General features: G+C 42.4%; 1 protein-coding gene across 1 annotated transcript; it reads left to right on the forward strand.

The window, feature by feature from the left end:
* The first annotated feature begins 171 nt into the window (after window positions 1–171).
* Window positions 172–9064, forward strand: LOC104410916 (transmembrane protein 131-like). The gene is made up of 8 exons (XM_010021214.1): window positions 172–197; window positions 347–505; window positions 1218–1392; window positions 1725–1846; window positions 1945–2041; window positions 3127–3224; window positions 4419–4582; window positions 8019–9064. The coding sequence occupies exons 1-8, from the start codon at window positions 191–193 to the stop codon at window positions 8313–8315; spliced, it is 1119 nt and encodes a 372-aa protein (XP_010019516.1). The 5' UTR covers window positions 172–190; the 3' UTR covers window positions 8316–9064.
* The last annotated feature ends 2886 nt before the right edge of the window (window positions 9065–11950 follow it).

Below are 11950 nucleotides of genomic sequence, written 5' to 3' on the forward strand. Positions count from 1 at the left end.
AAAAATACATATATAAAATGTCTTCAGTGCTTTGAAGAGCTTAAAAATAAATGGATCTCTGTTTTCATTTAGTTCCTTGGAATTATCTTATACACCCCCGCTGGAAAACAAGCAGCGCAAAACCTTTCAATCCAAGATATCTACACAGCACCTTTTGACGAATGGGTCTAAATCAAGAAACCTCCCCAAAATGAGAGGTAGTGCGAGGCTGTTATTTATAAATACCTCGGGAGTTTTGTTTGGTTGTTTGTAATTACTTTTGAGTGCTTAATTCTCCATGTGGTGTGTGAGGGAAGCTGTGCAGTTTACTATCCACGGACTTGCTTTTCTTCTCTTGTTTTAATAGGTCCCAACAGTAAATTAATGGAGAGCAGGCCATCAGTATTAGCAAAATTTCTCCCCAGTGGTTCTGGACAAGAGCTAGGAAACACCAGCAGCTCTGAAGGGGAAAAGGATTCTCCGCCACCAGAATGGGACTCTGTGCCTCTTCACAAAGCTGGCAGCTGTAAGTAATTGCTAGAGGATGACAGAATTGGTCTTCTGCAGTGAATATCCGTAGGTAGGCTTGGTTTGTTGATAGACCTCCCTGTGTTTTTTCTCACTCTGTAGTCTTCCTGTTTCCTTATGTAGGCCTCACTGATAGCATATGGTAGGATTTGGGAGGTTTGAAAACAGTGTGAGCAGAACACAGGCCATCCTGCAGCTCTTCAGTGATGAACAGGATACAGAAGCTGCTGGGGGAACTGAGGAAATGAGAACTGCCACTCAAAACCAAAATGTATTTTCTGCAGCAGACGGGTTTTGCTTGGTCAAGTCCACTGGAGCTAAAGTTGAAGCTAATTAACCGATTTGAGGGGGAAAATGCCTTAATGCCGTGGCTACTGTGGGACACCATGATAAGCTTTTCGGTTGTGTTGTATGTCCCTTGCGTGGAGACTGAATCACCTTCCTCTTGGTTGCGTGTCTACATAAAGTCATCCCTCTCCACAGCACTCACTTCTGTACAAATCAGTTTATCTCTGTGTTCTCACTGCAATACAGTCTCTGAAAACAGGTAGTAAACCTGAATAATGACAGGTAAATATAGAGCAGGAGCTGCTACTTGGGAACAGCCTTTGTCGTAATTCCTCAGTTTGAACTGAAGGAATAGCAGGAGTTTGGGAAGCCTTGCTGTAATGTAGGTGCTACAGGAAGTTATTTTGTGTTTCTTTTTCCAGCCACAGACAATCTTTATAAACTCTCTCTGCAAACCCTGAACGCAGATGCTTTCCTGAAGCAGCGACAGCCCTCCCCAACACCCGCCTCTCCATCTCCTCCTCCTCCTCCTGCATCCTTTGCCTTTGGGCCACGAGGAGGCACCTACAGCAGCATTGTGAACAGCAGCTGCAGCCAGTGAGTCCAAATCTGTACCTCCCACTGACTTCCCAAGCACAGAGTGCTGGCGGAACCCATGTGCTTCACAGGGTGCATCTCCCTTTTCTCACACCCATTTCCTTCTCCCATGGAAACTGCTTTTTGGCAGACACTACTGTGCATGTCTTACCATGCTATTTATATTGTTCTGGGGTTTCTGACAACTTGGTAGATTGGAAAAATGTGCAAATTACATGAACTGTTGATCTGTTGTTAACATCTTCATGAATGCTAGCTTAAATTACTACTTTTTTATCAAACTGCTCAAGTCCAAAACCTGACTTTTTTTTTTTCTTTTCCTCTCCTTTAAGTGAAATGAAAAGCAAGCAGCCTAATGGTACCAAACATAAGCTGGCAAAGGCAGCTTCTCTTCCAGGCAGGAATGGTAACCCCACTTTTGCTGCTGTAGCTGCAGGTTATGACAAGAGCCCAGGTACTAGAACAGTTTGGAGTTCTAAATATTTCTGAATATTTCCTGAATATTCTTTTATTTTGTTATTTTTTAAAATTTAACTTCATATATATTTGCAGGTGGCAGTGGTTTACCAAAGGTTTCTCCAAGCAAGACAGATGTTGCCAGCAATATAACCATTTCCCACACAGTCATTGACAGTGATGGCTCTGACAGGTAATTTTTATATTCTCTAGGCAAATACCTAGGGCCCTAGAAAAGAATATTGTAAGCTGTTAATGGCATTTTGAAGGTAGTGTCAGAATTCATTCCTGTTCCTTTGGGGTTTTAAACTACTTTTTAAAGCCTGGGCACAGCATCTCTCACCTTGCAAAAAAATGTGGAACTTGAGAGTGACTCAGAAGTAGAGAAGGATGTTCTGAATGTGATGGGGACTTTCTACCCCTTGTTCCAAGTAACCCAACAATCTTGTGTTTCCTGGGCATCCAAACATTGAGAAATCAGCTTGGCTTTTGTGGTATTGAGGAATATGTACCAAGGTCGCTTGAAATAGTTTACAGGCAGAGTATCTTTGCTCTGTACAACAGTGTCTTTCACTCCCAATTTTAACACTGAGACCAGAACTGTCACGGGGCTTTGCATTATGAGTAGGAGCAGAATACAGCTGTGCTCAGTCATGTTCCCCAAGGCATGCTATCCTTCTGACATATTTTGGCAGCGCATGGCTGTCTCAGTTGTAAAAAGCAGCGAGTGTCCTGTAACCTTTCTGGAATAGGAGAGAGACCTGAATTCAAATTTCAATACGCAAAGGAATTGTTTTTGTGAGCAAAGTTTGTGGGTGGCATTTTGGTTTGGGTTTGTAAATGTTTATCACTGTTCCCAGTTAACTCACCTGTGTTTTCAAGAAGCTTGCCCAAAAGCCAGAGTGGGAGCATTTGTACCCTTCTGAGCTGCTACAGGTTAGATCCTGTAAGTTTTCTGAAAAACTGATCAAGAGAGCTACTCTCAGGTTTCTGTTGGAGCTCAGTCTGTGGATTAGAGCATTATGCCTATAGCAGTGTGTATATAACCAAGGTGGCTATATACACAGGAAAATGATATTTCATTGAAATCTCTTGTTAAAACACAAGCTGATTTCCTAACTCTTTATCACCATTAAATATATATAGTTAAATACATACACACACACACACATATATTTTTGTACATATACCTGTGTACCTAGATCAGTAAGTTAAAGTTGTTGGTAGTACTGTGCTAATGAGTTACATTTTGCTTTTCCGTTGCTCCCTAATATTTAGTTCTGGTTTGTGGAGTCCTGACACCAACCCCAGCAGCCCTGACTTCACGCCTCTCAACTCATTTTCTGCATTTAGCCATTCTTTTAACTTAACTGGAGGTGAGTGTTTGTTTTCAAGTGTTTTTCCATATTCAAATACAGGTAAAAAAGTGGGGTGTCTCCATTCCACTGGTCTTAAGTACAGACAGTGTTCCCATCTCTGCCTCCCAAAAGGATGACTGCGTAAGAAGGCATGTTAGAACATTGGTGGTGTTTCAGCCCAGAGAATTAGTGGAAATTGTTAAAGAGAGTTTGTTGGCTGGAAATACTAATTTTTGAAGTTTCTCTCTTTCAGCGATACTTGTTTTTTCCTTAGTCTTCCTCCCCCCCTGAAGATTTACTGTAGGTGTCAAAAGGGTGCCACCAGGCCGGGGTCACCTGAGCACTTGAAACCTGCACAAAACCATTGCTGTATATATGAAGCAATGGCCAATCCCTCGTATTGCTTTCCTCTAACGGTTGTATAGCTGCATGATGATGCGATGCATGCTAAACCTGGCAGTTAATTCCTGTATTTAAATATTTGGGTAGACCTTCCATAAGTGACTACTGCGATGGGCTTTAGTGCAGGTAGGCTGTACTGCAGGGCATGGATGCTCTGTGTAATTACTTACACAGATTTGCATACCGTGTTTGAGGATGCATGGTAATTTTTAAGGTGTCTGCAAAAGATGATAAGCAAAGCAAACGTGGTATGTGCCATTTGTAAAATGCATTGTATGTCTGCTGAAAAAATGCCATCTGCTGAGAAAATGGTATGTTTACTGAAGAAAGCTGGGGGTTCTTTGGTCTTCATCGGCAGTCCTCAGCACCAGCAACTCTGGGGGATGGCAGTAAGATGCCTGGGGTCAGTTCTGTGGATTGGACCATGTGAACTGCAAGTGCTGGTGCTGCCCTCCCCTTCTCGGAACACAGATGGGGCCTGGGCTGGGGCACAGCCAGTGTCATCTCCCACACCAGGAGCTACCTGGGCAGGGGGAATTGCTGCAAGCCAAGTGAGTGCTATGGTTATGAGAGGTGCCTTCAGCACCTTCACTTGCTCCTCCTGCAGCTAACTTGTTAGAGGAATGGCACAGGACACATGAGATGAGGTCTGTGTTACCATGTGTGTAACCTTTCCTAATCTCAATTCTTGTGCTGCTGCAGGACCTGCTAGAAAAATATGGGTAATAACTGTGAAGAGTATTAGTCTGCTGTAGTTCTTGGAAAAAGAGGAAGAGTAATGTACTCAGTTTTATTTCATTTTATTTTTAGAGGTTTTTAGCAAGCTTGGTTTAGCCCGATCTGCTTATGGGCAGGATGTTCAGAGAAACTGGAGTGAATTCAGTAATGTTCCATCATCCATCTGGGATCCTTCAGCTACAGATTCTGTACCCTCCTGGCCAACAAGCTCAAGTTCCCCAACTCATACAACTGCAGTAAGTATTCAGTCCAAATCCAGTGTTTTATTCCTGTTACCAACCTGTTCTGTCTTTGCCATCTGATTTCATTTAGAGGCTTTTTAAATTTGGGTGAAAAAACCCCAAACCAAGAGTGGAAGAATAAAGGAAAAGGGAAGTTATGCGTATTCATGTTTCTGTGTAGTTAAGTTGGCATGGTTGTTGGACGAAGAATGAGTAGTCTGCTCACTTGTGGATGATGGATCCACGTAAATTGCTTCGCATAAAAATATTTCTCCCGAGAGCATCCTGCAGTACTTACAAAAGTGGTTTCCATTCTCACGTGTTTTGGGATTGTGGAAAGAGCTGTTCTGCTCCCATGCCATGGCTGCATACTGCCACTGTTGCTTCCAGGTTTAGAGACAGTTGCAGAATAGCCAATATGGTAACTTTCAGACTTCAGTTCTGATTCCTCAATCAAGTGTTGCACCGACTTACAAATTAATGAAAGGTCAAAAAAAACCCCATATCTAAAAGCCTGCATTTTAGAAAAAACACTAAAGGGCTGAGCATAAGGTGAAGCCTTTAAAATGTCCACTAATTTTGATGGAGATCTTGAGTATAGCCAAAGAAGAAGAAAACCAACTTTTACGCAGATTGTAGCGCGCTCATCCTTGAGCCTCTATCTGTCAGAATTAAACTTACACCACAACAGCTGTCTTCAATGCCAGCTGAAATCGTTCTTCATCATGTCTTCTGAAAATGCTTTTGTAGTGAGTAAGAGGCAGTGTTTACTCCACCTGGTAGCAGTTCAGATGGAGTGGGGGAAAGTGGGGGGCAGGGCAAGCTGAAGAAGGTCACACAGCTTCTTATAGATACACACTCACTGATCCCGCCCTTGTCATGTGGTTACAGCTACAGCTGTAAAACTATGTAAGGAGGGAGTTTTGCTTTTTGGTCAGATGGGGGGTAGATTTCTCAGCATTTGGCAGAAGGAGGGATTGAGGACCACCAGCAGAATCTCTCTGGCTCCCAACTCCTATTTCGTTGCTGCTTCTGAAAAAAATATTTGGTAATGTGCTTCAGCAAGCATCGAGATGGAAGCCAGACAAAACAATATAGAAGAATTGTCAGTCTCTTCCTTTAAATACTTCACTGAGGGAGCAGAAAAGCCTTTTAGGAGCTTATTTGAAGAGAAGATCACTTAATAAACCAGAAGCAGCAAATGGACTGAAATGTTCAAAGCCTTTGTAATGATAGTAATTTTTTTACAAGTGCTTATGGTGAGCCAGAACAGGAAAACCTGGCTGTTCTTTTACTGCACTTCCTTGCTCTGAGTGCTAGTTGAGAGAGCAGGTACCAGCCCACGGCCCTGTCCTTTTTGCTTTCTGGCAAAAGAGCAAATCCGTTCCTGCAAACCACACTTACACAGTGGTTTCTGCGTTACCCTCTTTTCTAGGAAGGTTTCTGGGGAGTTGTTTTGGTTATCCTACTTCCCTACTCCTCTTGCTTTCACACTCTATGCACAACTCTGCTTCTGTACTAAATAGCATTTGACTCTGGGGTCCCCTCAGGCCTTGCTGCATTGCTGGTACTTCTTCCCAGGTTTCTTTCTAACCACAGTCCCTTTACTTCATTTCCCTGCCTGTAGTTTTGTCTACCAACCACTTCGTACCTCCCTCCACCAGCCCTGAAAGGGACCTCCTCTTATGTTACTCTTCTCCGCTGCTCCTCTCCCGGTTGCTTCTACTGTATGAGCAATTGCATTTCTGTCAGGCTCTCCCACACACTTTTGGAACACATAGGAACAGTTCCTGCCTCTTGCCCACATCAGGAAATAGGGTGGACTTTTAGTGTGTTAGGCTCAATGTCTGAGCAGCAGAATGAGTGTTTCCTGCTGTAGGCTCAGTAGCCTAGTATTTGTGTAGCTTAAATGTAACCATGTAGTTAGTTATGTAACAGGAATACAGTATGACCCTAGTTTGGCTCAGCTTCCAAGTGACATTGGAGAGTTCTAACAGCGTTGGCCCAGTTAACCCCTGAATACACTGAAAACCCCTGCCCAGCCCTCAGTGTCAAATTTTATGTGGACCCTTTGGTAATGTGTTAGTGTCCAACCAGTTTCAGGTATGGTTTGACAGAGCCTATCCATCTTCTTCATTCCAGGGGAGTAAATAAAACCCTGAAATGAACACCTTTTTCTCAGAGTCTACCTTGTTTCCTTTTCTAAAGGGATTTTTATTCTCATCTTCAGATGCAGAGTGCACTGATACTGGTTAACCTTTAGCGTGCATTATCTGAGAGGGCAGAGATTTTGGGAAGGGATGCCCTGTTTCCACCCAGTAAATCCAAACATAAGGTTGTTTATACCTTACAGCACTTACTCAACAAGTCCACTGCCTTTTGGATGTATCAAGTTTACTGTATATTTGCAAATTGAATTTACAGCATATGTACATTAAATCTGTTGGCGCTGAGGTATGTAGTGCGTTAAGCCTACATGTAGCAGGTTCTGTGCTAATATTAGCATGAAAGTTATGCTAACCTTTCTCATCTCCATCTTTGGCTGCTTCCGGGTATCACTTTCCACCACACCATGGGATAGATTCCCCTGCTTGTTGCTTGCTACTGTTTGGGCTTTAATAAAACAGTTGACAAAACCTGGGCCTTGTTAATTTCTGCATGTGTTCTCCATGCTTGTTGTACCTGTCCTATGCATCCCAAATGCATTTGTGATGTCTTGCAGCAGCACACCTGCATCTGCACCATGACTGTTTGTCAGAGACTTCCAGATGTCTTGAGCCAGGCCAGACTTACTGGAACTCTGTGATAAATGGCCAGTTCTCCAATCCCCTCTCCCATCATCTGGAAAAATTTTGGATGGGCGGAAAAAGTATATACTGGGAATATGGGGAGGTACAGTGGGGCTCAGCACAGGTAGGTTCATCTGAAGTGTACAATTTAAATAGATTCCCTTGCCTGAATGTGAGGAGGTAAGTTTGCAAACAGCCAGAAAAGGATCAAGAAAGAGACTTTGCTGCTACCTTCCATTACAACTTGAATTCTGTTCAGTTTTTGAGACTTGAACCATGTTTATCTACCTATCTACCTCATTCTAACTAGTTTAGTTAAGCTGGAGCTTTCTGGTGCCTGTGTGTTAAAGCTTGGATACTAGTAGTGCTTAAATTAGTAATGGTATGGGGATGTACAGACTCAAATGAAAACAGCTTAAAAGCCTGTAACGTAATTGTGCTTTGTAGTGCGTTCAGTTACCAGACATGGTCGGTGACTGTTAGTAGCGTGGCTTCTCTGGTCAAGCCCTAGTGAAGGAAGTTTGGAACTCCATGTTGCAGTGAAGCTGGAAGGGATTTCACAGCAGGCATGTTGCTGCTTAGATACTTTTCGGGGGGGCTGTAAACAGGGTGAAAATAGAAGTTACCAAGCTGCTTCTTACCTGGCTCTGTCTTTACTGCAGTCGATCCTAGGCAACCCAAGTGGCCTGTGGTCCACTACTCCATTCAGCAGTTCCATTTGGTCAAGTAACCTCAACAGCAGCCTTCCCTTCACCACTCCAACAACCGCCCTGTCAGGCATTGATCTCATGGGTAGTGAAAACTCCTCTGCTGCTCCTCCTCCACCTACTGCTGCCACCGTTGCCAACCCTGCTGAAGACATGGGACAGACCTACAACCCTTGGAGAATTTGGAGCCCAACAATTGGAAGAAGAAGTTCAGATCCTTGGTCTAATTCACACTATCCTCACGAAAACTGAGGTTAAGCAAAAGGAAAGAACTCTTATCCAGGTCATGATACAATTCTGAATGCAAATTTTTGAAACATCATTTGCGGGCTGTTGCTGGTCATTGCAAAAACCTGCCCCCCCCACCCCCCAGTCCCGCTTTCATCACTTGCTCCTTTTTAAAGTCTGTCCTGCAATATGGTAGCGTGAGATTGCGGATAAGCTTGAAAAAGTCTGGGTGTGGCCACAAATCCCAACTGCAGCCGAAGCTGTAAATCCCAACAATTTCCCTGGTTTCATGTTTTACCATCTGCCATCTTTCTCTAGGAAATAATCTGAACTCTAAAGCAGTCCTGGCATGCAATACTTTTCTGAAAAGTACAGGTTTGGGTTTTTAAATTTTTTCCAGTATTATCCTCCAAGTTCTAACTTAAAATCAGAAGGCACTTTGTGCTAAAATGCAGAGTATTTTTTTAAAATAAGGCTGTCTTTGTTAACACAGGTTCTAAGAATGTAAAAAAAAAAAAAGAGAAAAAAAAAATCAAGAAAAACAACAGCAAAACCAACATACAACCTTAAGAGCAAAATGGCTGAATGTAAGCGCATTCTGTTGAGACTGTAACACACTTTCTGTGCTGTTTGTACATTTGTAAACCTGAATGCATTTTTAAGTTGAACTGAAATGCACACAGCCAAGACTTGTGGAAGAAACAAGATACCTTGTGCATTTCTTACGGATACAACTTTGGGTTGTACTTTAAAATAAATACTGCTTTTTTCAAGATCTGTCTGCTGGAATTCTATTCTGCTATTTTTTAAACTTGTGTGCGCATGAATCCACTTGGCAGTGGCAGCTTCAGAAGAAAATCTACTGTGCATAGGGCTTTATGTTAACAGAAACTTCACTGCATGCAAGATGTGGCTTCTCAACAGCGTGGGTTTGTGTAGCAGTGGAGCACTATAAATTGTTTTCAGGTTACACAGGGCCACCCACCTGAAAATGTGCTGGGTAGCAAAATGCTGGAAAAATGTCCACACTGTTGAAGTTTCCATGTATCAGGCATAATAGCAGCTGCTGCTGCTGTTTATGCTACACCCGTACCTTTGTAACACTGTTCTTGTATGCGTCTGAACAAGAACTTTCCTATTTTTAGATATGATTTAACTGTCCCTTTAAGGTGCCTGTTTCCCTTCATTAACAGGAAGGCAAGCCCTAGTGACTGCGTACATTCATCTGAGCTAAAGCCAGGTAAAACCAAACCCTTTCCATTACAGGAAAGTATTAACAGACACTAACAACAAAAATGTACTTATGACTCAGTGGTGCTACTTACAATTTACAGCAGATTTTTATCAGAATCCATCCTTTCAAAGAATAAGAGCTGTATATAGGAACTGTAGTGGTAGGACAAGGGGTGATGGCTCCAAACTTAAACAGGGGAAGTTTAGATTAGATCTAAGGAAGAAGTTCTTTACAGTGAGGATGGTGAGACACTGTAATGGGTTGGCCCAAGGAAGCTGTGAATGCTCCATCCCTAGCAGTGTTCAAGGCCAGGTCCTTTCCAACCCTAACTATTCTACATTTTATATTTTAGTTAAAACCTTTATGCCACCAGGAATATTGTGTGCAACAAAATAAGAGGGTTAAATAAATGAGACTGATGGCTTTTCCAGCTCATATAATGCAGACAAAATCTTTACAACTGTCAGATTACTGTCTTCATGCTGCCACTAGCAGAAACTTTTAAAGATACTGATCCCTGAAATAGGAACCTGCTGGAACTCCTTTGTTCTTAAAATATGGCTATTATTTCTGGAATCATGCAAGGTCATGAGATGTTCAGCTTGGATTTGTATGCAGTTTCCTTCTGAGTAACTGGGCAAACAAGTCTCTCACTGCATGCAAAATAACGAGTAAGTAGGTAAGATAGATACTGACATGCTGGGGCCTGCGTCTCTGTAAATGGAACTTGGGAAGATGATAACTTGCAGTAAGTCGAGGTGAACAGAGCTGCTTAAGGTAATGTGTCTCCTCTTTTTCCTGGCAGATGTTTATATTAGAGTTGATTTCATAGATGATAGAAGCAGAAGTGAGTTCTAAAATACTAATAGTCCTCAGTGGTTTAAGCAGTTGAGAGGACAGGAAACATTTTCTGCTTTAAAAATATTTTCCTTTGAACAAGACAAAGCAACACACAAGTAATTTAGACTTTTTTCCTCCAAAATATGAGCTATTCCCTTGTGTTAATGCAAATAACCTCTGCCGCCTTCAGAATATTCTCAGCTCTTGCTTTTGAAGTTTCCTCTTGAGCACGACTTAAGTATTACTGGAGTTCCATGGGTGCAACAATCTCAAGATCTTTGACACATAGTTTTCAGTTTCCAAAGACAGGAAACAGCATGTGCTTGTCCCCAAACTTAGAAGGAAAGTGTCCTAGGCCTAAAGACTTCCTCAGTGCCCTATCTTCCCTCACTCGTATTCAGAGGTTATTCTGGAAAGTACCTTCACTCTATTCTGATTAGTTAAAGCCAAAGAGCTGCCTTAAACAGAAGTCCTGATCATGATGGACAGATGAAATAAAATCTGGGCCAAAGTAGGGTTTGCTGCCTTCTCCCTGACGTGTCTACTTGCCAGTTTCATGGCATAATCACCCTTTATGTGCATTGAAAACAGTTTTACTATTGCTGAAAACTGGGGGAATGAGCTAGAAGCATCCACAGGTATCAGAATAACAGAGAGGGTAGACCTTTTATGATGAGGTAAAAAGTAACAGAAATAAGTTTTTTTTGCAAAACACATGTAATGTCTCATACAAAAATCCAGATGGGGTTGAAAATGTTGCAGCCTGTGGGAAGGCTAACTGAAGATAAAAGAACACAGGGAGAAGCAAGTCATGAACTGGGAAGCAAGAGGGGGACTGTGTTCTTGAAAGCAGAAGAAACAAGACTGAAGCTCAGACCACGAGGGAAGTTCCATCTCCAGTAAAAAGACCAAAGGAAAAAACAGCTTAAAGTGTTTAGAAGACGGGCTGTCCTGGAAACCAGGAAGCACACAGCCCTGCTGGTAATTAAAACATTTCTACTGAGCAGCATCAGGGCCAAACTATCATGAGTCAGCTCTTCTCTTCCAGACCTGGAAGCTACTGGGAATATGAAGTTCCCAGCAAGGAAGAGAAACAATTACTGTTAATTTTGGTAATTATTTTGGTGCTCCTAAAGGGTAGTTCTATTCTGCCAGCTCTAACAAATAGACTTTAAAAGTCTGAGAAGTTTCTGGCCTATTACTAAAATCTGAAAGCCTGAAGTAGGTAAGTATGGCCCCAACATGTGAAATCAGTTAAATTAGCATGAGCTCTAGTTCAAAAAGTTCTTGAAAGACATTGGAGACTCTGTTAAAAGTATAAGACTGTATGAGAACAGGATATAAAATCCCAGTGAAAGGACAGTTAGTATTTGTTTCACAGATGCAGGCAGTTGAAATGAACCAACATAGCAATAAGCAGGCCTGGGTCTGGCTCTGCCACACTGCTGTCAGCAGAGTCATGTACAGTAGCATGGCCACTGTCCCATGAGAGACAGCCCAAACTGGGAAATAGTAGGACAACACAGGCTGCAGGATGTGAGGAACAGTAGATCTCAACACTGGAGAAGCATGATCAAATCCTGCT

The sequence above is a fragment of the Nestor notabilis genome, unplaced genomic scaffold, assembly GCF_000696875.1.
Source record: "Nestor notabilis isolate BGI_N333 unplaced genomic scaffold, ASM69687v1 scaffold35608, whole genome shotgun sequence".
In the NCBI taxonomy this organism is placed as follows: domain Eukaryota; kingdom Metazoa; phylum Chordata; class Aves; order Psittaciformes; family Psittacidae; genus Nestor; species Nestor notabilis.

Coding starts and splice junctions, on each gene's coding strand:
- LOC104410916 (XM_010021214.1), top strand. Junction 1,847..1,944: donor AGGTTATGACAAGAGCCCAG/GTACTAGAACAG, acceptor ATATATTTGCAG/GTGGCAGTGGTTTACCAAAG. Junction 4,583..8,018: donor CCCCAACTCATACAACTGCA/GTAAGTATTCAG, acceptor TCTTTACTGCAG/TCGATCCTAGGCAACCCAAG.